Source organism: Terrapene carolina, unplaced genomic scaffold (assembly GCF_002925995.2).
Source record: "Terrapene carolina triunguis isolate 2854851 unplaced genomic scaffold, T_m_triunguis-2.0 Scaffold247, whole genome shotgun sequence".
NCBI lineage: Eukaryota > Metazoa > Chordata > Testudines > Emydidae > Terrapene > Terrapene triunguis.
The window spans coordinates 4,378,190-4,404,883 of record NW_020664598.1 but is presented as its reverse complement, the minus strand read 5'-3'; the positions used below and the strand labels follow the sequence as shown (position 1 = coordinate 4,404,883).

At 49.8% G+C, this 26,694-nt stretch overlaps 1 protein-coding gene across 1 annotated transcript; it reads left to right on the top strand.

Annotated features, from left to right (window-relative positions):
• Positions 1–9,402: 9,402 nt before the first annotated feature.
• Positions 9,403–25,305, top strand: NCF4 (neutrophil cytosolic factor 4). Its single transcript, XM_024217372.2, has 10 exons — positions 9,403–9,527; positions 11,866–11,950; positions 13,293–13,446; positions 13,768–13,838; positions 14,801–14,928; positions 15,918–15,975; positions 19,389–19,487; positions 21,450–21,580; positions 21,692–21,757; positions 24,645–25,305. Exons 1-10 carry the CDS (start codon positions 9,496–9,498, stop codon positions 24,877–24,879), a joined length of 1,059 nt encoding a protein of 352 aa, XP_024073140.2. The 5' UTR covers positions 9,403–9,495; the 3' UTR covers positions 24,880–25,305.
• Positions 25,306–26,694: the final 1,389 nt, after the last annotated feature.

Genomic DNA, 26,694 nt, shown 5'->3' with positions numbered 1-26,694 from the left:
CAGGGAAGTAGAGTTAACAGGGTGGTGGGGGAGGGGCAGAGGGTTCATCAAGGAGCAACAAACAGAAGTTTCACTCCGTAGCCTGGCCAGTCACAAAACTGGTTTTCAACGCTTCTCTGATGCGCACCGCGCCCTGCTGTGCTCCTCTAACCGCCCTGGTGTCTGGCTGCGCGTAATCAGCGGCCAGGCGATTTGCCTCAACCTCCCACCCCGCCATAAATGTCTCCCCCTTACTTTCACAGATATTGTGGAGCGCACAGCAAGTAGCAATAACAATGGGGAGATTCTTTTCGCTAAGGTCTGAGCGAGTCAGTAAGCTGCGCCAGCGCGCTTTTAAACGGCCAAATGCACATTCCACCACCATTCGGCACTTGCTCAGCCTGTAGTTGAACAGGTCCTGACTGCTGTCCAGGCTGCCTGTGTATGGCTTCATGAGCCATGGCATTAAGGGGTAGGCTGGGTCCCCAAGGATCACGATAGGCATTTCAACATCCCCAACGGTTATTTTCTGGTCTGGGAAGAAAGTCCCTTCCTCCAGCTTTCGAAACAGAAGAGACTGCCTGAAGACGCGAGCATCATGTACCCTTCCCGGCCAGCCCACGTTGATGTCGGTGAAACGTCCCTTGTGATCCACCAGGGCTTGCAGCAGCATTGAAAAGTACCCCTTGCGGTTTATGTAGTCGGTGGCTTGGTGCGCCGGTGCCAAGATAGGGATATGGGTTCCGTCTATGGCCCCACCACAGTTTGGGAATCCCATTGCAGCAAAGCCATCCACTATGGTCTGCACGTTTCCCAGAGTCACTACCCTTGATATCACCAGGTCTCTCATTGCCCTGGCAACTTGGATCACAGCAGCCCCCACAGTAGATTTGCCCACTCCAAATTGATTCCCGACTGACCGGTAGCTGTCTGGCATTGCAAGCTTCCACAGGGCTATCGCCACTCGCTTCTCCACTGTGAGGGCTGCTCTCATCCTGGTATTCTGGCGCTTCAGGGCAGGGGAAAGCAAGTCACAAAGTTCCATGAAAGTGCCCTTACGCATGCGAAAGTTTCGCAGCCACTGGGCATCGTCCCAGACCTGCAACACGATGCGGTCCCACCACTCTGTGCTTGTTTCCCGGGCCCAGAATCGGCGGTCCACGGCATGAACCTGCCCCAGTAACACCAGGATTTCCACATTGCTGGGGCCTGTGCCTTGTGAGAGGTCCATGTCAATTTCCTCATCACTATTGTCGCCGCGCTGCAATCGCCTCCTCCTCAGCTGGTCCTGGTTTGGCTTTGGCATGTCCAGGAGGCTCTGCATGTTTTCCAGGACAATGCGCGTGGTGTTCATAGTGCTCATAATTGCCGCGGTGATCTGAGCGGGCTCCATGATCCCAGTGCTGGCTATGGCGTCTGGTCTGAAAAAAGGCGCGAAAGTAGTATCTGACGGACCAGGGGAAGAAGGGAGGGAGGGAGGGAGGGGCGAGTGACGACATGGCATACAGGTACAGGGAATTAAAATCAAGAAAGGTGGCTTTGCATCAGGGAGAAACACAAACAACTGTCACACAGAATGCCCCCCCCCCCCAAAGATTGAACTCAAAAGCCTGGGTTTAGCAGGAGGAAGGGGGGGAAGCAAATGAATACAGAATAAATCTATTTTTTACATCTTAAGACGACGGTGCAGCATGACTGATAGCCCTTGGCATTTTCTGGGTGCTTGGCAGCAAATACTGGGCGCTTGGCAGTTAGCCTTCAGGTCTATTGCACGATCTGATACCCAGTATGACAACGATGGATACCAGTCGTAATATACTATCTACTGCCCAAAAGGCAAGGGGTTGCTGCTGTGTAGCAATGTTGCCCCATCCTGCGCATAATACGTCTGATAACCATCATCATCAAGGCAAGGGGGCTGGTGCAATGCAGCCCCACGGCTGCCAGCCCCATGTCTGCCAGCACCCAGATAGCCCTCGGCCTCTTCTGGGTGCTTAGCAGACAATATTGGGCACTTGGCAGAAAATAGCATACTACGACTGATAACCATCGTTGTCTGCCCGGGTGCCCATGATCGACAGCCACTGCAGTACGATGACGACGGTTACCAGTCGTAATATACCATCTTCTACCAAAAGGCAAGAGGCTGGTGCAATGCAGCCCTACGGCTGCCAGCCCCACGGCTGCCTGCACCCAGATCGCCAATGAAGGCTACCAGTCATGCTGCACCGTCTACCGCCAAAAGGCAGTAAGCTGCTGCTGCTGTTTAGCAATGCAGTCCCACGTTTGCCGGCACCCGGAAGAGATATGGTGACGGTGAGCTGAGCTGAGCGGGCTCAATGCTTGGCGTGGTATGTTGTCTGCACAGGTAACTCAGGTAAAAAGGCGCGAATCTATTGTCTGCCGTTGCTGTGACGGCGGGGGAGGGGCCTGACGCAATGTACCCAGAACCCCTCGCGGCACTGCTTTGCATCATCCGGGCATTGCGATCTCAACCCATAATTCCAATGGGCGCCGGAGGCTCCGGGAACTGTGGGATAGGTACCATAGTGCAATGTGCCGGAAGTCGACGCTAGCCTCGGTACTGTGGACGCGGTCCGCCGACTTCATGCACTTAGAGCATTTTAGGTGGGGACACACACAATCGGCTGCATACAACCGGTTTCTATAAAACCGGCTTCTATAAATCCGACCTAATTCTGTAGTGTAGACATAGCCTAAGAGCTTTCTCCAGATTCAGTAACTAACCCACACTACATCCCTGGGAGGGAGGGATTATTAGATCTATCTTACAGATGAGGAAGCTGAGGCAGAGAGATCACACAGCAGATCAGTAGCAAACTTGGAACAAAATCCACTGTGACTCCCAGTCCCCTGCTCTAAACCAAAGCCCAGCCTAGGTTTTGGATAGTAAGTCTCCCTCTGCATAGTAAGGTATGGGGGCCTCAGGAAAACTTCCACCACCCACACTTGGAACAGAAGGTTTGGCAGCTGGGAGTGGGGTCAGGTTGCTTGTTTGGGGTGGGTTCACTCACCAACTGTATTTTCTCTAGCAGAGAGGATGAAGTCATTAAGCAGCAGCAGGTGAGGCAGGTCATAGGTGTATACTGGGCACCATGCTGATAGAGTAGGCCACACTAGAAAATTAGCCATAAGGCTTTGTAAAATTAGCGAACTGGGGCCTTTTCTGCACCAGAAAGTTGTACTGCTTTGTCTATATAGTGAGAGTGATTCAACATCCCCTCTCCCCAGTGCAGACAGAGTTATACTGGTATAAAAGTGTTTATACAGAAAGGAGAATAAGGTATACCCATATAAGGCACTTTTGTACCAGTATAGCTGGCTTTTACGAGATAGCTAAAGATAATCTAAATAAGTGGTTAGGTGTTTTGATTTGAATAAAGTACCACCCAAACCTTCTTGAAGTGTGGAGAAATTCAGGCTGCTCTTTTTTTCTGTTGTCTTTCAGCTGTGAGCCAGAAGTGTAGCTGTTTCTGCACTGAACAGCTGTTTATACTGGGGGGTTTCCCTTGGTCCTCAGGTGTTTACAGATAAACAAATGAATCAGGAGAAAGGAAAGTCTCCGGCGGATGGGGTCACTGTTGCTAGTGTACACCAGTTTGTGCTGTTCCTTAGTGAGGAGTAGTTGCTGGGTTTCTGAAGAAGATCCCTGTAGAAAAATAAGAAGCTGTTTACCTACTGCTCTGTGTACAGCAGCCAGATTCTGAAGCTCTTATGTGCCTGGAGTGCATGGGCTCGGATCTCCCGCTCACAACCCAGCCATCTCCAGAGCCTAGTACAGTAGGCAGGTCCCCTGCTAAATTTTGACAGGCCTAACTAAGGTGAACCCTTTGTGTTAGCAGCTCCTTGCTCTGCTGTCACCAAGGGTACCTCCACAGCACACTCAGATATTTTTCACTAGTACTGCTGGGCCCACTCAGCAACCTGCCCTGTCTCCTGGCCTTCCCCTTTGCATCCTTTGCTCTGGAACTGGTAAGCTACCTCAACAAAGAAGCTAAATGTTCTGCAGCTGCTGCATGAGCCCCTGCCTTTCCCACTCAGCTTTACCTTGGGACTTCATCCCCCTCTGAGTGCCATAAAAGCAACAAACTCATTCATCAAGCAAAACATTCTGCTGTCATGGTAAGAAGTCTTGCAGGCCTTCGTCACCAAAAAGACCTTAACAAGGTCAAAGAGGAATCCATATCTCCCTTGAGGTTTCACAGGAACTAAAGGAGCTGTTTTCCTCAGATAGGAGACCATATGATCCAGATGTCAGCACAGGGCAAGTAGTCAAACACTTTTATACCAGATGGCTATAAATGAAAGCCATTCAGTCAGTGCTATTAGATTTCAGGCTACAGATTCTACAGAATCCAGTCCAAGTCAGTTCAGACAGTGCTGTGATGGTGGCTAACCTCAATAATTCAGGAGGGACAGAGTAGCCTTGCTAAGGGAAAGGTTACTCCTCTTGAAATGGGGAAAAATGGTTCTCATAGTTCTCAAAGCAACCCAGGTATTTGGGGAACTCAGCCTCACAACAGATTATCTCCACTATTCTAGCATAGGTCCTGGAAAGTGCAGCCTCAATCTATAAATATTTCACTGGGGCCTGATTCTCCAACTCTTATTAATTCTCAGTATAGTCTTATTCCATGAGTAGTGCCATTGATTTCTTTGACTATTGGTGAAGTAAGGTGAGTCATGGAGAAACTAGGGTGTGACAAATCTACAGCAAGAATCTATAATAGACAGGTTTGCCACAACTGCAAAGTGCCTCTGTTCTACAATAGATAAACTGGTTTCTGTTGCTACAAATCACAGCCTTCTCTAGGCCTTTCCTCCTTTTATCTGCATTCCCAAGGTGCTCAGAAGACTAATGGGGGAGAGAATGAACTGATTATCGTAGCCTCAGATTGCAAAGAAGCTGTTTTGCCTATCTGGCTCTGTTGACACTAGCTATGCTCTGGTTTCTTCCTCACATGGACAAACTGTTGTCTCATGGGCTGGTCTACTCCATTTCAGCAGCCTGTCCCTGTAGGCACTGATTGTGAGAGGCTGAGCCTGAAGCCCCAGGTGTAATCTGCCTCAGTCAATATTCATTCAAGTCATTCATTTGTTCAAAAACAACCGACCAGTGATGAGCATTAGTTTGTGAAGAACCTTTTCATGGTATGCTGATAGGTGTATTTCCTCCTTCATGTCCCAGATAGCTGAATTTTAAAAATTTCCCTAATGTTACCCAAAGAGAATTCTAATTCTTAGGACCTTAAAGGGCCAAACTTCTGCATTTAGCATTATTAAAGGCTCTACTGTTGGGGGTTTCTCTGTAGGACCTTTTGCCTCAGTCAATAGTTTTCTATGAGCAGTCATGCAGCTAAAGCCCAGATTCCATGGTAGTGGCTCAGTCTGGTGCTCAAAAGACATTGCCACTTCTCCTTTTGAACTGAAGGTCACTACAATATTTCTTTAGGACATGGTTCTGCCGTCCTTACTCATGTCAACTAGCGTCTCACTCTGGAAATAGCACCATTGAACTCAATGTGAGGAACGGTGGCAGAACCAGGCCCTGAGATTTTCTTTTGTTCAAGGTAGTGTTTTTGGGTTGTGATTACCTTAGCCAGAAGCCTGGGAGAAACCGCAGTCTTTTTCTGCAAATTCCCACTAGCTGCATTGCACCCTGGCAAAGCAATCTTGAAAATTGTGCCCCTGTGTCAATCCAAAGCAAAATTCCATCTTTAGTATTATTCAGTAGTCCCTCATGTATCCTCCTCTCCCAGCATGAAATGTAACATGGAAAGGATCATGCACTCACTGCCTGATGCGAACGGAGCCATTAAACATTACTTGAGGAGGACAAAAACATTCAGCTCGCTTGATCAACTGTCTCTTTTGGAGCAACATAAAAAGACAAAGCAGCTTCAAAAGCATGGAATCACTGGAAAAATCTTTAAATCAAGATTGGACGTTTTTCTAAAAGATGCTGTAGTTCAAATGGGAGTTAACTCAGGGAAGGTGTTATACAGAAGGTCAGACTAGATGATCACAGTGATCCCTTCTGGCTTTATGATTCATGAATCTATGATTTCTTGATTGACTCCTTCAGCTAACCTTGAAGCATATCTCCAGGGAGGATGGGCTTTCACTGGTACAGAATCAGGCTATCAGACCAGCAGTCCTAGGCAGAATGTGGTGCAGCTTCTACTGAAGTAACTTGCAAAGCAGCCACCTGGTAATACATCAACTCGTCTACGAAGTATTGTAAGGTAGACACCAGCCCAGCTGGTACAGCTTTTTGTCCAGCACATGCACAGAGGTATAATTCAGTGATCAAATAAAACAATTATAAAGATCTTCTAAACCTGGCTGGATGTGAAAGATCTTATTATGTAGCACAATGGCTTGGAGCTGGGGATATCAGTAGCTAGACAGTACAAGCATGGCAGATGAATGGCTAATGGGAATGTAGTTCCAAATCTCAGGAGAGAGGGAAAAAACCAAAGTAATTGAGGTAAATCAGATGTGGCTGATACAAAATGATTAATCTATGCACATATCCTGACAGAACAATGTACTATGTCTAATAGTGTGGTAGGTACAACGTTATTTTGGCCGAGCATGCTGGTGAGTGCTGGAATGCTGGCTTCTCTCTGCACATGGTGTTAGAAAAGCAGTCTATGGTTATATTCACTCATCAGATAGTCAATACGTTCAGCAACAGAGTAAAATGAACAAGGATCCTATTCAGAAAAGAAATTCGACCCATTCGGAGACCAATTTGTAAAGAAAACAGTGCTCCCACATTCAGTTCAATATACCTGAACATCAAGTGGCACATCCCAGTGAATAGTGGTTCCTTGTCATATGTATGGTCCGTATGATGTCAGTATGACAAGAGAACCTTGGATTATATTAACCATCAATACATCCTTTAAGTACCCAGAGTCTACCAAGAACTCCAGGCTAGCATTGATATTGGCTGCAGTGCCTCGTACAGCATAGTAAAGGTGCAGATTACAGTAGCCTTGAGCAGTCTTGACTTGCTTTTCTTTTTTTTTTACACTGTGGCTGGAGGGGATTATATCAGGTAATCCCTCTTCTTGGAAGGCAACACCCTATTGCACAGGTGAAAACTGAACAAGCCATGTGTACCACATCATACCCTTTTTAGTCTCCTTTGTTCCCCAGGGGTAGCATCTCTGGTCTATCTTACATGCCATTTGAGAGAATGAGATGTAACTTGTATGTTTTTTGTCGAACATGGTTCATGCAGATGAGGTCCAATGATCTTAAAAATACCTCACCTATCTAATGGAGAATGCCCTCTACTGGTGCCACTCCCAATCCTTTGCACTCAGCCCTGGGGTCTCCTTTCCAGGGCCGGCTCCAGGCACCAGCTTAACAAGCAGGTGCCTGGGGCAGCCAAGGGAGAGGGGCGGTACCTGTGGCAATTCAGGGGCGGCAGGTCCCTCACTCCCTCTGGGAGCGAAGGACCTGCCACTGAACTGCCGCCGCCGATCGCGGCTTTTTTTTTTTTTTCCTTGGGGCAGCAGAAATGCTGGAGCCGGCCTTGCTCCTTTCCCAATGTACTGCCAACTTAGGTTCCCCTTTAATTTTTCCTGAGCCAACACAGGTTGGATCTTGTGACTAAGGCTTCTGTTCAAGGTGATCTGGCCTCACTTCCCTCTGGGTATCAGGAGGAAGCAAGAGGATGGCAGTTAGGAAGCTCCATTAACAGGCGCCCAAGGGGAAGGGAAGGGAATACTGTGTCTGCCTCCTCAGGTTACATGAGCACTGCACATGCAGCAGGGCTTGCAGAGAAAACAGAGCAAACAGCAGAGCATGAAGGTCCAGAGGGATACTTATGTGCAACATCTTTTCCCTGTAGCCATTGTACTCTCTGCTCATGCAAGCTGCACAGGGAGGGGATTTCAGGGACAACCCAGCAAAGAACCTGGGGGTCTCTCTTTGCAATCCCCAGAGATCAGCAGCCATCAGCCTCTTCTAGCTAAAATCCAACACGGTCCAGCTCGGACTCCTTGTAATGATGCTTCCCAGTCATCTCTGGGAACTGCATCCAGGGGAGGGGCAGAGTTCTCTTTGCAAGGCAGATTCAAGCTTGACTGTAACAGGTTTAAGCAGGTTTCCACTCTGGAGCATGCTGGCTGGGTCCATGCAAGCCCCAAACTTTCTGTCAGTTGGCCCTACGAGGATTAAAAGGAGCCAAATTTGTACTGAATTTGAAGGCAGAGGAGAGACAAGGATTGAAACAGAAAGGAAGGCGCACGGGGAGGCAGAGAGGCTGTGTGGGGAAGCTATTCGACTGGAGAAGGGCCAAGTTATGCTGCAACGCTGCTGGAGCATTAGCAAATGACCCTTCCTTCCTTCTCTTTTCCTCATTAAGGCTTTGCCAACCCACCCACTGCAGGTGGCATGTCATTACCTTGTGTGCACCGTGGTAGGGGAGGCAGGGTCTTCTTTGGGTGACAGGAATCCATGTGGCTAGGAGTCTCAGCAGCAATTGTTGCTTTAGGCCTATGCAGCTGCATTAATCCCTGCCCTTTCAGGGGTCCCACGTCTCACTCCCACCATCCCGGCTGGTTCCCTGTCCGTGACCCCGTTTGAGTCTGGCGCCCAAGGGCTCTGGCAGGGGGTGAATTTCATAACAGCTCTTCCCACCCCTGCTTGGAAAGCTGCACGTTGGCTCCATCTCCTGGGCATATAAGGGAGAATCCCCAAGGAGCCATAGAGCTTCACTCAGGGGTAAGGGATTTGCTACAGCCTGAGGGGGGACACAGGCAGGGAGGAGGGGTGCTGTGGATACAGGGATGTGTGGGAGTTTGGACATCAGTGGGAAGCGAGCTGGACAGGCCCCTCATGGGTTATTTCACACAGAGCCGCACAAAACCTAGGCCCAACTCTGTTCTCTGGGTGGCACCTGTCATTATCCAGAGAGGCAAGCGGGGGGTGGGGAGATGAACTGCTTTTTGCCAGTCCCTGAGATCCAGATTTCTGCACGATGCCGTCAGCCTTGCCCTGGTGTTTTTATTGGGCCTGATTCTCCACTGCTCTGCACTCTGCAGGCAGGGACACCAGTGCAAAGAGAGTGTAAAATGCTACCGGCCTGGTAGCTTGTGACGGTCCCTTTGCACAGGGGCCGCAGTTTCTGTGTGGTACCTGGCAGTAGAGAGTCAGGCTCATCGTTCCCATTTGACAGTCTGCCTTTCACTTCCCTAACCTGGGGGGGGAGGCCAGTTTCGCCACACACGCTGCAATCACAAAGCTGCCCTGCTTATGGGCTCTCTTTCTGTAGCACTTCCTCAATCTGGTGGGGGCGGGAAATGACAGGCTAACAGTGATGTATTCAGAGTGAGATCCCTGAGGCCCTGCAGAGGGTTCCCAGTACATCCAGACTAACAGAGCCACAGGGTGAGGCCCTGTTTGCTCCCAGTCCACTAGAGGAGAGAACGGGCTGGTCCTTTCTGTGGTTCACCTGGACACCAAGGAGCTGAAAGGATGTCTCTTCCCCGTCAGCTGCGAGACAAGAGGTGAGTTCCCCAGACACACTGCGTTACCACTCTGCTCCTTCCCTTTTGCTTGGACACAGGCCTTTTTGAAGAGACACTGCCCGGGTGTGGCTGCAGCCACCAAAACATTGGGCTTCCTTTGTGTGTGTGGGAGCCCTCAGTTTTTAAATAGGAATAGCCCCCCTGGTGCTATCAGGGGCCCCATGGAAAGCTTCCCATCCAGGGAGGGCAGCGGGTATTTGCCTCTTTGTCCTCCCTGCAGTTCCACCAGGGGAGGGTAATTTTAAACTGCAGCTGGGGCTCCACAGCAAAGGCAGGCTGGGACAGCATTGGTACATCCCATGGCTGCTCTAACAGCAAGTGGTGGCACCTCCCAAATTTGGAGTGGTGCTGACTAACTCCAGAAGAGCAAGGGATTGTGGGCAACTTCCATCACTACAACGCCCTTCTGGGTGGATTCTCCACCACCAGAGGCCCCTTGTTCTGGGGTCTGATGGCGGAAGGATGAATTGATCCCCCTTCCATAGTCTTTGCTGAGTGGGAAAATATTCCATTTGCTAGAACTGGAAACCACCTTTTTCCCCATTCCCACTGCTCCTCCACTTCCTCCTCCAGCACTTTTACTTCAGGATTAACACACAGAGCTCTCACATGGTGGCATGTGACTGAGGCAAATGAATTTGCGCGTCTCTGTTTTTTATCAAGGGGGTTGGGCAGAGAAGGGCCTGAAAATAAGGTGAAAATGGTCTGGTCAGACCTGTGAGCCCATTACTATTTATTGTGTATACAGACAAAAGTGAGATAGGTGCCCATGCTCACCTTAGGCCAAGACAGACTGGTCTATAATTATTATCCTAATGTAAGTGTGGGAATGGTCCCGCTATTGTAAGGAACTTTCCTGGCTTATACACTACCCCAGTGGACTTAGCTAGCAGAAGGATCTGAGTCCTCGCCCCCACTCCCTTTACCCAGAGGCCTGCCTGACCTCACGGGCTCCCCTTCCACTCTGCTGTGTGGCAGAGTCCTCGTAACCCCAACAAGGCTGGGCCCAAGATTCATGGGGGGCTAGGGTGTCCCCACTCTGGGGTGCTCTTTCCGCTCTGGATGCTTCCCTGACCCACTGACCATTGCATATAGTTCAAAGCAAATACAGTTTATTAAACAGCAATCAATTAAAAAGAATTAAGTAAGAAATGGGAAAGGTTAAAGGAAAACCTGTCACCCCACTCTGTGGCATGGGGACGTCACAAACAGTGTCTTTGGAATGTCAGGGCAGTTCAGTCTGTTCCTCACACGTCCCAGGCCCTGGCTGTGCTGCAGGGATGCTGCAGGTCAGATACTTGCTCTGGCAGTGGCCACATGCACTCAAGCTGTAGACAGCAGGACCCTTCTCAGCATCAGCCCCCCTTGTCGGGGTTAGGATCCCCCTCCAAGTCTGGTGTGCAGAGCGTCTTGGCTGAGGGTTTCTCCCTGCTGCCTAGGGTCCCCCTCGCTCTCCCCAGCTGCTCACTGCACCCGGCTCTGGACTGCCCCAGCCCCAGCCCTGCTAGTGCTCTGCCTCCAGCTCAGCTCCCCAGGCTGCTCCTCTAACCCCTCTCTGGCTCTGGCGGCTGCTCTCTCCTTAGCTCTGCCCTTCTGGACAGGCAGCTCCAGCTCACACTGAGAAGGACGGGACCCCATGCTCCTGACTCTCTCATTGGCCTGCCTGCCTCATCAATCAGGCTGACCTGGAGCATTGGCCTCTCCTCACTGGCCCTGAGGACTGTCAATCTCAGGGTCTTGATTCCTCATCAGCCTTTCCCCTTTCTTTTGATCCTGGGAGAGGGCCAACCAAAAACCCCACTAAGTTTCAGAAAGGGGCCAACAGTCCCCTTACACCAAGTTTTCTAGACACTAGGATGGTCAAGAAGTGCCCCGGGACAATGTTATCTGCCAGCAAAAGTGCGCTAACCCAGACCCTTTGGTGTGTAGCCCTGCTGGTGTCGCTGGACCTTAGAGCATGGGGGCTGATTTTCAGACTCACTGTGTACCCACAGCTCTCACTGACTTCAGTTGGAGTTGTACATATTCAATGCCCCTGAAAATCAGACCTCAGATGTCTATACAGTCATCCTTGCAGTTTGTGGGGGCACAGGCTTCCAGAAAGAGAGAAATCGGGGCATGAGTTGCCTTCTTCTTGCTTCTGTTGCTGTCTGGTGCCTGGCAGCAAGATGTTGCCTCCCCAACCTGGCTCTACTGCCTGCGAGGGAGATAGGACCAGCCCAGGAGTTGCAGAGCTTACATGGAGCCATTAGTTTGCTTGTGCCAAAGGCCAACACCAGCTGGAGTAACCCAGCTCTTTTTTTCTCTTGCCTTTCAGTGACTTTGACCAGCTGCCAAATGAGGTGCCTGTCTCCGCTAACATTGCAGATGCCCAAGAGAAGAGCGGCTTCACCAGTTACTATGTAAGAGAGAGACTCTCCATGTGCTCACAGGCGTGACTGGCTCAGCATTGGGTCAGGGAAATAGGATGCAACCTGCCTGGCCTGATGCCGCTAGGCATGACCTGCTGTCTATGCAGCCTTCCGGTCTCCATGTTGTTGGGTGGGGCCTGCCTTCCTCTGGAATGGGGCGGTGTCTGTCACAGGTGCACCCTGACAATCCAAGTACCTGTGGGTGTGGCCTGACAGTGATGGGCTCTTTGGCACTGCCTGTCTCCTAAGTCTTTCCATAGCCTTGTTTAGGAGATTCAGTGGGGATAGGGGGATAGAGAGTCTGACAGGGAATAGCCTATCCTGGCACGTGCAAATTAGGAAGCTCCCTCCTCCACAGAAGAGGATGTCAGATCTGGACAGTGAATCACTGGAGCACCAGGGAGGAGAACGGGAGGAAAGAGGGGCGTGAGATGTGCGAAGAGTGAGCTCTGGATGAGGCCTGCTCAGTGTGCCCTCTGCTGGGTAGGCTCCTCTTGCCAGAGGCATTGACCACCGATCTCTCACTGAGGGACTGCAGGGTTTAGACTCGGCTGCAATAAGTCTTGGCTGCTATCTGCTTAAGTCTCCTGGGAGTGTCTGGGTGCCACTTGGCACAGGTTCAATGCTTGGGAATCAGGCCGTCCATTAATCATAGCAAACCAATCTGTTTGGGAAATCGGCGGGAGTACTGTCTGGTGGTTGGAGCAGGGGACCTGGAGTCAGGAAATCTGGGCACTGTTTCTGACTCTGCCACTGACTTGCTGTATGACCAAGGACAAGGCTCCTAGGCCAGAATGTTCAAACTTGTGCGCTTGAAGTCAGCGAGAGTTATGGATGCTCAGGACCTCTGAAAACCAGGACCTTTAAATTAGGGGCCTAAACGGGGATTTAAGATGTCCAAGGCACCCAAGCTTGAAAATATTATCTTTAATCTCTTGGGGCATTAATTTCCCCATCTGTCAAATGGCAGCCATAAAGCGGTGTCCTGCCCTCTGATGGAAGGTGTTATAGGAGAGTAAAGTATTATCGTTAGCATTATCTAATGCCTCAAATCCTCCCAGGTTTGCTGTTCGCTTGATGGCGTGGTAGGAAACAGTCACAGTGACATGATCCATGGGAAACCTGGGGACACAGGCAAAATCAGCCTGGCATGGTTATTTTATAGCACCCAAAATGCCAGGTTCTTAACAGAAGGCTTCCCTTCAACTCCAGCCTCCTGAGAAAACAGCCCAGACAGTGGACGGCTGGCTATATGCATCTGTCCTGTGCCTCACTTGCACTCTGTAGATCTTATTAGGTATGCATGTGACCCTCACTCCCTCTTCCCCTTCAGGTGTTTGTCATTGAGGTGAAGACAAAAGGAGGCGGCAGATACTTGATCTTCCGCCGCTACCGCCAGTTCTACGCCCTGCATAGCAAGCTAGAGGAGAGATATGGGGCAGAGAACAAAAGCAACACCTTTGCCTTCACCCTCCCCGTGTTGCCAGGTACGCTGTTGTCGAATGCAGCCCCGTGTCTGCTCCTAGACATCCTTAGGAGTTATTCCAATCCAAGCTTCTCCTAGTGGAGCTCATTGTAGGGAAGGATGCCGGAGTGCTGGCTGTGAGAACCAGTTCCCAGCAATGGGTGTTGTAGAGATCAGTGCAGGTGCAGTGGCTGAGGGATCTCCTCCAGCAAGGGACACTGACATGTGGAAAGCTGGAAATCCTTTCGCCTGTATTTCTTGTCTCGGATGCTACTGGCATGTTGCTTCCTTCCTATTTTCTTTTTGGTAACTCTTATGGTTTTGTTGGTTTTGTGCTTTCCAGGAAAGGTTTATGTTGGTGCGAAAAAGGAGATTGCAGAGAGCCGGATCCCTATCCTCAATATTTACATGAAGGTAAAGCTTCAACTTAGAGTTGAGGTTGCTGTGGGCATACTAAGGGTATGTCTACACTACGGGATTAATCCGAATTTAGATAATTCGAATTTGGGAAACAGGTTGTATAAATTCGATTGTGCGCGGCCACACTAAGCACATTAATTCGGTTTTTAACCACATTAATTCGGTGGTGTGCGGCCACACTACCCCATTAATTTAACCACATTAATTCGGTGGTGTGCGGCCACACTAACCCTAATTCGAATTAACAAAATCGATTTTGGCGCTACTCCGCTTGTTGAGGTGGAGTACAGAAATCGATTTTAAGTGCCCTTTAATTCGAATTAACTGGCTCTGTAGTGTGGACGGGTGAAGGGTTAATTCGGATTAACGCAGCTAAATCCGAATTAAAGTCGTAGTGTAGACCAGGCCAGAGTCAATGCTTTGGATAGGTCCCATTTGAAATCATCTTGGATAGCTATGTCCACCCCAGCAGGGGGTACCTGGCTCTCTTTATGGTGCTCTCCCTGGGACACCCTACTTTCCCGAGGCACCATAACACTGGGGAGAGAACTCCTTCATGTGCAGGCTGATTATGGGCCCTGTATTAAATGAGTGGCTAACTGGGGCCTGCAGCAGCTGATGGGCTGATAGGCAGTGATAGGGAGCCTTCCACTGCCCAGCTCTGCCCTCTCCCCACAGGGATCGCTGTGATTCTCGGGTGGGGGGGATGACAGGAAGAAGGTGAATGTCCCTGGAGTAAATCAGGCACACTGGCAACACATTGGCCAAGGCCAGCAGTGAATAGAGGCAAAACCAGAAGCTGCTCAACCCTGTCCCGCTTAGCAGGGGGATTTCTGACCGTGATGCACCTCCTCTGTGTGTCGGTAGATTGGAGAGGTGTTTCCATTACCCAGGTAACATACAGGGCGGATCTCTCCCACTGCTGTTACTCTGCTCCCTTGTCTCCCCTGACACAGAAGCTGCTTTGCCTGCCCAGCTGGGTGCTGATGGATGAAGACCTACGACTGTTTTTCTACCAGTCGGAGTTTGACTGCGAGCAGGTGCCGAAGGGGCTGCGGCGGCTTCGCCCACGCACTCGCCGAGTGTAAGCCTCTGATGTGTTTCCTCTTGGGTGCCTGCTCGAAGGGAGGGTGTCCAGCCCCTTGTGTCCAGCGCCCTTTGGGGAGAGGGAATTGGGGACACACTTGGACTCCCCCAAATAAGTCAGTCAAGTCCTACTCTACTGCTTGTCTGTGCCATGTAAACTGGACTGTTCCCACCCTCAGTAGCTAAAAACCCTGCAGTATTCAGGCTGCATTCTGTCTAAGGCAAGAGAAATGCTGAAAGGCCATCGGCACTGTTTTAAAATGGTGCCCCACTCATTGCACTAGTGACTCTGTACCGGTGATCTCTGTAGGGAGCTGTGTGTGGTGTGGGCAGGCCAGGGTTGGGGGCTTGATCCTGCACTGCTGAAGCCAATGGAAGTTTTGCCATTGACCTCAACAGCAGTTGGATCAGATCTTAAATGAATGTGGAGACTCAATTGGTCCCCATGCCTCACCGGAGCAGGGGCCTATCCTCCGGAGCAGCGCTGGGATCCCACAGGAGAGCTGCGCTGTGTAGAACACAGGAGAATGAATTCCCCTCTCAACCCAGGGGGTGGGTGGGTGTGTGTGTGTGCTGAATTAACACAATTCTTAAGGCTGAGGTTTTTCCAAGGGAACTAACTAGCTCTCCAGGGCAAGTCTGACTTCCCCGCTCAGCGCAGCGGGAGGGAGGGATTCCTCCAGAGCGGGGTTGGTAAGGGAGGTCTAAGATTCTGAATTCCCCTCTGTGCTCAGCAGAGGGCTTTGCCAGGGAGGGTTTGCTGCTGTGACACACCAGAGCGGAGAACACTGGGGTTGATGTAGTCGTGTCCGCGTCTATTTGCTTGACTCGCATGTCGTGCACAGATACTCTGGTGGTTTGTAAAGTGACTTGTGACTTGGATCATCTGCCTCCTAGAGGGTGAGGAAGCAAAGACTGTGCTATTCAGATGCTTTTCTTACCACTAGAAAGGGGTGTTTACCTTCCCATTGTCTCCTTCCTCTGCAGCAAAAGCATTATGCACCAGGAGCCTGGTTTTGACCGCATGGCAGCCCCGCGGGCTGAGGTGGGTGCCCTGTGCAGCATGCAGCAGGTGGTAAACAAAGCTGCTTTTCCACTCAGGGATCTCTTATTACATCTGTGCCATTCTTGGGAGAGGTTCATGTGTTGTGGGAGGAGGGAAAATGGAATAAGCATAGATAGGAATTTCCTCTCACTCCAGTGCAGGAGAGGGGAAGGGTAGGAGAGACCAGCGTGGGGTGAAGCAGAGGACTGAAGATATATATATATAGACTGAATCCCCCCTCTCAGTTGAATAACAGGAGGGTCTTATTGGAGGATCAATATGAGCTGAATCTCAGAAATGACAGAACATAGAGAACTCACTGCCAACTTTTCTGCATTTAGAGGGGGTCATCCACAGACTCACTCTCAGGCTCCGATTCAGCAAAGCACTTAATCACATGCTTAGCCTGAAGTATGTACTTAAGTCCCATTGCTTGCTGTAAGATAAGCATGTGCTTAAATGCTCTGAATCGGGGCCTGCGGCATTCTCATCACCAGGACTGGAAGAGCGAGGAAAATCCAGTCCTCAAGACCTAAGCTGAGAAGGGGAAGCTCTTACAAATGGAAAGGGGCGGGGAGAGAACGTGAAAGAGTGGGGGAAAGGAGGGAGAGAGATAAAACAGGGAAGGTAAAAGTAGATGGGACAAGGCTGAATCAGACAAGAGATTTCATGGGGAGAGAGGGGCTTGGGGGGAAAAGAGAACGTTTCAATAAACTGAAACCTCGTGAAAGGGGGAAACACTTACAGAGCTAGTAGTCCTAGGGAAAAGTTGGGCATTGGGAAAGATACACTCAAAATCTAGGAAGATACATGGAAAATAGGAGGAGCAAAGGGAAAAGAAGGAGAAGAACAAAGGGGATGGCAAGTTCCTCCCCCCCCCCCCTACTTCCCTTTTAATTGGGTAGAAAACTTTGAAACAGGATTTTGAATCTGCCATTTGATGGCGATTTGGATGTTTCCAGCTGATTTAAAAATAATCTTTCCTGGCTTTGGGAAAGAAGAGTTGACACTCCTTCCTCAGCCGCAGCTCCCGTTGGGTATTTGTAAGGCTGACTGCATTCCTTTCTGTCACTAGCAGGAAGTGGGGTCTCTCCAGGGCATGCGGCTGGACGCCTGCACTTTCCTGTTTGAGCAAGCAGAGGCGGCTCAGAGTTTTCCTGAGTTGAAGTGTGTTTTTCCCTCTGCCAAGACACTTGCACTCTGAAGCTGCTTTGGGAGGCCTGTCTTAAGAGAGACACTAAACTTCTTTTTTGGGGCCCCAGGGTGGAATATGTTGGTATCCTCTTGCTTCTCTAAGACAAATGTTGTCCCCTTACTAAACTCAGTGGGGGTGTTCTGTTTGGCTAGCTCCCAGTACCCAAAGAAAGGGGAAGGGTCGATGGGAAATCAGGACCCTGAGACTGACAGTCTCCAGGAACAATGGGGAGAGACCAATGCTCCAGGTCAGCCTGATTGACAGAGCGGGCAGGTTAATCAGGGAGTCAGGAGGCCAGGGGAGCAGGTCCGGTCCTCCATGTGAGCTGGAATTGCCTGGATCTGGCAGAGTGGGGCCGAGTTAAGGAGAGAGCAGGGGCCCGAGCTGAGCTGGGAGCAGAGCTGTGCCAGCCAGAGGGGCCAGAAAAGCAGCCCAGGAAGCAAGTCAGTGATGGGAGCAGAGTCACAGAAGCAGCCCACAGAGCCGACCTGTGCTGGGAGGGGAGCTGCAGCAACCAGGGCCAGAGAAGCAGCCCAGGGAGCTGGAGGCAGAGTGGAGCTGGGGCTGGGGCTGGATCTGTCCGGAGCCGAGTGCAGTGAGCAGCTGGGGAGAGCGAGGAGGGACCCTGGGCAGCAGGCCCAGCGCAGGGAGATGCCCCCAGTCAAGAGGCCTTGCATATTATGTAAGCGGGGGAATGGTCCTGCTATTGTGGGTAACTTTCCTGGCTTATACACTACCCCGGTGAAGTGGGCTAGCAAAAGGATCTGAGTCCTCGCTCCCTGCCTGACCTCAAGGGCTCCCCTTCCACTCTCCCGTGTGGCAGAGTCCTCGTAACTCCAACAAGGCTGGGCCCAGGATTCCTGGGGGGCTCAACCCCCAACCTTGTCATGGTCACTTAGGGCAGGGGCTAGGGTGTCCCCACTCCGGGGTGCTCTCTCTGCACTAGATGCATCCCTGACCCACTGATCATTACATATAGTTCAAAGCAAATACAATTTATTAAACAGCAATCAATTAAAAAAAATAAGGAAAAACGGGAAAGGTTAAAGGAAAACCTGTCACCCCGCTCTGTGGCACGGGGACATCACAACCAGCATCTCTGGAATGTAAGGGAAGTTCAGTCTGTTCCTCACAAGTCCCAGGCCTCCTGCCCTGTACTGCAGGGATGCTGTGGGTCGGACACTTGCTCTGGCAGTGGCCACATGCTTTCAGGCTCTAGGTGGCAGGACCCTTCTTCCCAGCATCACCCCTGCCCCATCGGAGTTACAATCCCCATCCAAGTCTGGCCTGCAGGGCCTCAGCTTCCTGACTCACCTGCCCGCCCTGTCAATCAGGCTGACCTGGAGCATTGGCCTCTCTCCATTGTTCCTGGGGACTGTCCGTCTCAGGGTCCTGATTTCCCATCAACCCTTCCCCTTTCTTTTGGTATTGGGAGCTAGCCAACCAAAACACCCCCACACAAAGGAAAGGAGGCTGCAGCCAAGGGGAAATGCCATGGAAAGGTTTACCCAGAATGTATTCTGGAACAAAGGGATTCCAGCGAGACTTTGCCTTTGAACTGCCCTGCTCTGGGGATGCACACTTCCATCCCTGGGCACTAGCAGCTTGGAATTGTCTCAAAAGCAGAAATTGTTTGGGCCATGGTTTTGCCCTCTGGCAGATCTGAATGTTCAGTGCAAGGCTATTCGAAACTATGGGCTCAGTTGCTTTGAGATCCTTTTCAACTGCTGAAGACAGCAGCTCTTGGCTCAGTCATTCTCCATGGCATCTGTACCCTTTTTTTATTAATAGTTACTATCGTTTATGTAGTTTATAAAAGCCTGTTTAAAGAGTTATTTATATTAGTCACTAGCGAGAGGGGATCCAGTGTCTATTCTCCTTTATGAGAACCACCATCTTCTGAGCGCTCAGTCTTTATTTGTTATTCTGAATAGCAGAAAGGATCTGAGGGGTTTGGGGCTCCAGTTCCCTATATGACCTTGCACAAACATTTGGATCTGTGATGGGAAGTGCATGCTGCTCCAACTCTCCCTGCTTTCCTGATTGCTCCAGCTCTCCGTGTGCATCTCAATAGCAGGGATCTATTAGGCAATATACTCCCAAGAATGTGAGTTACAGGGAAATAACCTTTTTCTGTGAATATGCCAGACAGGGAAAGCAGGAAAGCAGAGTTCTGTAACTCTGAATTTATCATTGAAATGGTGATTATTTCCCCCAGGCACTGTTTGACTTTCTTGGAACCAGTACACTGGAGTTGAACTTCAAGAAGGGAGACTTGATCTATCTACTCAGCAGGATCAACAAAGATTGGCTAGAGGTAAGACTGAGGGTACTGAGGCTATGCTAGAGTTTCTGAGCTCTCAGGGTACATCTGACATTAGTCCATGAGAGATTAAGGCCCAGATCCCTCATCCTGACTTCCAGTGATTTCAATGGAAATTAGTAGTCTAAATAATTTTGAGGATCTGGGATTAAGCTTCTATCTCCATATTCCAGGGTCCTTCCTTTCTAGGCTCTGTTTGGATTTTAGGTTTCCTCTCCTCTGGCGCTTGTTTCATTTGTACTCTTTGCCTATAGTGCACTCTAGAGTATGTAGAGGTGAGTAGAACACACACAGGCCACAGAAAAGAGAAGGAAACTCCTGTTCAGATGTGATTGCTTGTGTTTGCATTACTTGTGACACACTGCCCTCCAGCCCCACCTGTACTGCCCTGTTTTGGGGGGACTTGGACACTATGGGGAGGTAATGAGGATGGGCTGCGGGAGCATGCAGGATGTCTGCTGATACGGTATCTCTGCTTTCTATAAGAGGACAGCCTTCATGGGGAAGTGTCTGATGTTTGTATATCATACACTGCCCCAGTCCTTCTGTAGCCAACCACCTAGTTCAATATTCCTGTTATAGGTACGACATCAGGTCACTTCCACTGCACTCATCTCATTATGTTGATATAGTGTACTTGGACTTTCAGAAAACCTTGGACATGGTCCTATATCAAAGGCTCTTAAGCAAAGTAAACAGCCATAGGATAAAGAGGGAAAGTCATCTCATGGATCAATAACTAACTGGTTAAAAGATAGGAGACAAAGGATAGGAATAAATGGTCAGCTTTCACAGTGGAGAGAGGTAAATATCTGGGTCCCCCAAGGATCTCTACTGGGACCAGTGTGTTCAACATATTCATAAATGATTTGGAAAAGTGGGTAAAACAGTGAGGTGGCAAAGTTTGCAGATGATACAAAACTACTCAAGATAGTTAAGTCCAAAGCTGACTGTGAAGTTACAAAAGGATTTCACAAAACTGGGCGACAAGTTAGCAGATGAAATTCAGTGTTGATAAATGCAAAGCAAAGCACGTTGGAAAATATAATCCCAACTATACATACAAAAATGATAAGGTCTAAATTAGCTGTTACCACTCAAGAAAGAGACCTTGGAGTCATTATTTATAGTTCTTTGAAAACATCTGCTCAGTGTGCAGCAGCAGTCAAAAAAGCTACAGAATGTTAGGAACCATTAGGAAAGAGAGAAGACAGAAAATATCATAATGACATTATAAAAATCCATTGTATGCCCACACGTGGAATACTGTAGGGGTCAACCCATCTGAAAAATGATGTACTGTATTAGAACTGGAAAGGGTACAGAGAGGCAACAAAAATGAAAAGAGATTAGACTAAAGAGACGTCTAAGGGGTGGTATGGCTGAGGCCTATAAAATCATGAAAGGTGTGGAGAAAGTGCATAGGGAAGTGTTAGTTACCCCTTCACAGAATATAAGAACTGAGGGTCATCCAATTAATAGGCAGCAGGTTTTAAACCAACAAAAGGAAGTACTACTTCACACAATGTGCAGTCAACCTGTGGAACTCACTGCGAGGGCATGTGGTGAAGGCCAAAAGTACAACTAGGTTCAGAAAAGAACTCGATAAGTCCATGGAGGATAGGTCCATCAAGGGCTATTAGCCAAGATGATCAGGGATGCAACCCTGTGCTCTGAGTGTCCCTAAACCTCTGACACTGGATGACAGAGGATGAATCTCTCAATAATTGCCCTGTTCTCTTCATGCCCTCTGAAGCATCTGTCACTGGGCACTGTCAGAGACAGGATACTGGGCTAGATGGGCCATTAGTATGACCCAGTATGGCTGTTCTTACATGACCATATCTGGGGAATTCTGGTGGCTATCTCCATGGAAATGACTTACATTTCCACAGCAGATCACATGTAGCAAAAATAGTGTCCTCTTTGTCATTCTTTTCCTTCCACTTGTCTTAGGGAACCGTCCACAATGCCACCGGAATCTTCCCATGTGCTTTTGTGAAGATCATTCAAGACTTACCCCCGGAGGAGGGCACTATCAATTGGCTGCGCTGCTATTACCAGGATGACACTGTCAGCATTATCAGGTAAGGAGACGATGCTTTCAGGTGACTGCTGGAGAGATGCCCAGACTCCTGCAGCCCAGTCAGGGATCTGCTCTGATCATGTGAGATGACATTGTTTTTTCCCTCTTCTAGGGACATATCAGTGGAAGAGGACCTGAGCAGCACCCCATTGTTCAAGGACCTCATGGCATTAATGAGGTACAGTACAGGCAGATGGAGGTGCAGCCACTATTGGATGCAGAGATTCACTCCCAGGCATATTTCCTGAGTTCCTCCCACTCCTGGTTGTTAGGGTCCGTCCAGCCATCCCAGTGTTCTGGGCTTGATATACTCTTCCCTATTATCCCGGAGAGTTGGCAGTTGTCACAACCTGGCCCAGTACCACTCTGTATGGTCCCTAGTCTGTTGTGAATGGACCCAATGACTGGGTCCCATGTGCTCAAGCCAACTGGACCTGGGCAGAGTCTTGTCATTGTTTCTAGCTATGGGACTCTAGGACACACTCCCAGCCTCAGTCCTCTTCTCTGACACCCTTGGGATGTGGGCCATCACTGTCCAGCCACCCTAGACATTCATCTACACAGGAGAGAAAAGGCATTGCCACCACCCATGGAGACATCTGCAATGCACATAAAATGCTCTTATTTTTACAAGTGTTGCCAGCATCGAGTGTGCACCTCTTCTGAGCAAGTCTTGATGATGTCTCTGCCTGCCCTGTTTATGATTTGTATTGTCGTAGTGCCTAGAACCCTAGTTATAGATCAGGACCCCATTGGGCGAGGCACTGAACAGACAGTCTACCCCAACATCGCTGCCCACTCTTGCTAGTTCAGTGTGTCTGGAACTCACAGGCATTGCAGTCACATAGGCGTGGCTGGTTCTCCCAGCTCAGTCCACCAATGCTTTTCCCCACTCAACCCTAAGCTTGCCAGCCCTAGGCTTACAGAAATGAGTCCAGGCCCTCAAGATCGTGAGATTGGCTTGAGACTCCTGAGACTTTAATCATAAATGTTGGAGGGTTTTTTTTATTTACCTTCTGGCATTTGAGAAGGGTCACATTTTCAGATTATTTTCTCAAGCATGAGGTCTGAAATTCCCATGTAATCAAATGACTCCAGGAGCTGGGGCTTTAAGAAAAACTTGCGATAAAATTGAGAGAGTTGACAACACTATTGATCAGTGACCTCTCTGCACTCTGTTAACACTTCCCTTTGGTCTTGACTCGCCTTGTTCTCTCCAACGTGGTTTTAGCAGGCCTGCGAGCCACTGAGCCATCCATCAGCTGGCTTGTTGTGATGGACAATACCACAAATAACAAGCTGGGGACACGGCAACAGGAGGAAATATAACTTCACTATAGTTTTAAAACTTGGAATATTAAAAATCAAACACAGGGGCCAGTTTTCTTCCACTCTTGTAAATAGGGTGACCAGATGAGAGAAAGAAAGAAAGAGGACACATGGCGGGGGCGGGTCGCCCGCGGAGCAAAAAAACACCGAAGTGCGAAATTTCGGGACAAATTGCGTCCCGACCGATGGGGCAAATGTTTAAATATCAGGACAGTCATGATTTTGTTGGGACGTCTGGTCACCCTACTTGTAAAGGAAACAAACAAGGGGGAAAGGAGTTGTTTATGAATTTACCAATTTTAAATCGTTTTAATACACTATTAAACCAGCAGACCAACAGACCTGAGAGAGAACGCTGTGTGGCTTGAAAGCTCATCTCTCTCACCAACAGAAGTTGGTCCAAAAAAAAGATATTGTCTCTCTCATATCTTGGGACCAACGAGGCTACAACAACACTGCAAACAAATATTAAACCAATAAACTATTTTACTTATTGTAGAGCAGTTCTTTGGGCCACTCATCTGGGAGCTGCTGGAGTAGCATCCCCCACATGTTTGCCCAACCTCTGAAAGGGATAGTAGAAGAAGCATTATAACTTAATTTTGAATGACAGTGGAATTACAGATATATTCAGTAGGCAATACTACTCCTGCCTCCTAACTGCTCCAATTGCAAATTCACCTGTCCCTAGCAGTCTAGCTGGCTTTCTGTAATGGTGTTTGAAACACTGTCTACTAGCAACCAAACTCTATAGCGTGTCCCTAGTGCAGGGGTGGGCAAATTACGGCCTGGGGGCCGCATCCGGCCCTTCAGACATTTTAATTCGGCCCTCGAGCTCCAGCCGGGGAGTGGGGTTGGGGGCTTGCCCTGCTCCACGCATGCTGGGGCTCTGCACGGCTCCTGGAAGCAGTGGCATGTCCCCCCTCCACCTCCTACGCGTAGGGGCAGCCAGGGAGCTCCGCACACTGCCCCCGCAGCTCCCATTGGCTGGCAACTGTGGCCAATGGGAGCTGCAGGGGCAGCACCTGTGGACGGGGCAGCGCACAGAGCCACCTGGCCGCGCCTCTGCATAGGAGCCAGAGGGAGGACATGCCGCTGCTTCCAGGAGCTGCTTGAGGTAAGCGCCCCCCAGAGCCTGCCCCCCAGACTCCCTCCTGCGCCCCAACCGCCTGCCCTGAGCCCTCGCCTACCCTCCAAATCCCTCTGTCCCAGCCCAGAGCACCCTCCTGCACCCCCAACCCCTCATCCCCAGCACCACCCCAGAACCCGCACCCCCAGCTGAAGCCCTCACCCCCTCCCACACCCCAACCCCCAATTTCATGAGCGTTCATGGCCCGCCATACAATTTCCATGCCCAGATGTGGCCCTTGGGCCAAAAAGTTTGCCCACCCCTGCATTAGTGAGATGTATTGCTGGCAACCATTTTCAATAAGTAATGGCTTACTGCAGATGTACCCGCAGAGGCCAGCGTTCAAGTGAAGGGCGAAGAGACCCCGGCCTCAGCTTCATATCTGTATAGTGTTAATACACAACGCAGTATGGGGACAGCTGATAGTGCGAAGTCTTGTTGTTAAGAATCTGACACCTCTCATTCATTGGCTTGGGAAGGGTTAAATATCTTCAAAAAGCTGGGTGTGCTGCCATTCTTTAGAGTTCTCCTTAGAGGGCTGCTGTCTCTTGTACTGCATATTGGTGTATCTTCCTGGCATTGTTTGAATCCATTTTTCCTCTCCTAGGAGAGAGTTTGACCGTGATGACATTGTTCTGAATTACCGGGACTCTGAGGGTGACTTGATCCGTCTGGTCTCTGACCAGGATGTCGAACTCATGGTATCTCAGGGCAGGAGACGGCCCTCCGAGAAGCATTTTTTCCCCTGGAAGTTGCACATCACCCACCAAGATGACCTCAGTGTCTACAACACCAGCCCAGGAGGAGGCACTAGTCCGGCACTAGCAATAAAAGGACAGTGACTGCCACAGGGAGCAGTTTCATCGGGTGGCTGCACCCCTCCATCCACTGTACCGATTGTTTCTTTTAACTAGGCTTGAGACAGGAAACAATCACAGCAGGTTAGATACTGGTGCTCTGGGACATAGAACAACCAGAACAAGTGGACCTACTGCCGCCTGAGAGCAGAAGTGCTGAGGTGTCAGGGGAGCCTGCAAGCCCAGGCACCTCAAAGACTAATTGGACATTGTTAGTAAATGTAGTTAGTAAGCTGGATATAAATAATTGTAACTGTGTGTCAGTGTTGGGTTTGAAGTGTTGTTTTGGCTGGGAAGAGATGTGCTATTGTGGACTATGCCTTTACAGGCTGAGCGCCCCAGCATGAAATCTGGGTGGAGCGCAGCAGAAGCTCCAACTGTTGTCATGGGGCCGACTGGAACTAGTCATGGAATAAAGCAGAGCTCTGTCTAATGCCTTTAGCACTGAGTGATCACTGAACACCACCAAAGGGAATGGGAAGGCTGCAAGGGGACCCCAAATGGCCCCTGGGATTCACCATGCTGCTGGGTCACCCTACAGTGAGGAGGATAATTTCGGGGGCTTTTATGACAATCTGTTCCTGCTTGTCTAAGCCCCATCTCCCATAGCAACTTCTCTCTGGGGGCATGAAGATGCCAACAACTCAGGGTCCGTGTTCTCTGATGTCCAGGTCCACTCCGCACATAGTAAATCCAAATGGGAATGAATCCCTCAGAAGGGAAGCGATGAACCGTGGCTGGCGAGAGGGCATCACACAGTAACACTATCCCCTGGCTGGGGGTGCAATGGTTGTTTAGGATCTGCACATAGCTGTCCTGTCTGATATGGCTCCTCAGGGAACCCAGGGGCTTCTAGTGTTTGTTCCTTCCTGCTGGCCCTACCCAGATCATCTACTTGCCACAGTTTGCAAGGGGAGAGGGGCCCACTCTTTCCCCAGTTGCCTCAGCCCCACCCCCAGTCTTGGAATTATTGATTATTTTGCCCACAGCTGTGAACTGATTCTGGGCATGAATTAGGGCTGTTTCCCCACTATCTGTCAGTGGGATTAGGTCAGAATGAGCTGACTGCAGAGGAATGCCAGAGGTTTGCAAGTAGAAGACGTTAAAATGTAATCAGTGGTAACTATGGGAGGATTATCTCCCACCCTCAATAATTAACCATTACGGCTTCTGCTGTTCCAAGGTACATGGTGTGGGGAAGAAAAAATTGCTCGGTGACTAAAACGGGAGGCCAAAGTGCAGTTTACAGAGATCTCCTATTGGGCTTCCTTCTGCTTCAGCACGGAATGAACAGGTCTCAGCATGCTGCAAGGCACCGTATGCGTATGTACAGCACCAAGACCAATGGGGTTCCCTTTAGGCACTACCACAATACAAATAACAATGACAATATGAACAGCTCTGAGGAGCAAGGCTGCAGGTGATGGGGAGGAGGGGGTGGAACCGCCCAAAGGGTGAAGTGGAGGAATAGCTCAGTGGTTTGAGCATTCGCCTGCTAAACCCAGGGTTGTGAGTTCAATCCTTGAAGGGGCCATGTAGGGATCTGGGGTAAAAATCAGTACTTGGTCCTGCTAGTGAAGACAGGGGTCTAGACTCAATGACTTTTCAGGGTCCCTTCCAGTTCTATGAGATTAGGTATATCTCAACATATGAAAAAGTTAGTGCTAGTGCTCTTAGGGGTTTCAAAAAAAGGAAGATTTGGGCCCACTGGCCTGGCACTGGTTTGTTGCTGTGCCAAGATGACACGGTTCCAGGCTCCTGAAGAGATCTGTTTGCATCACTAATTGGGCCTCATGCAAA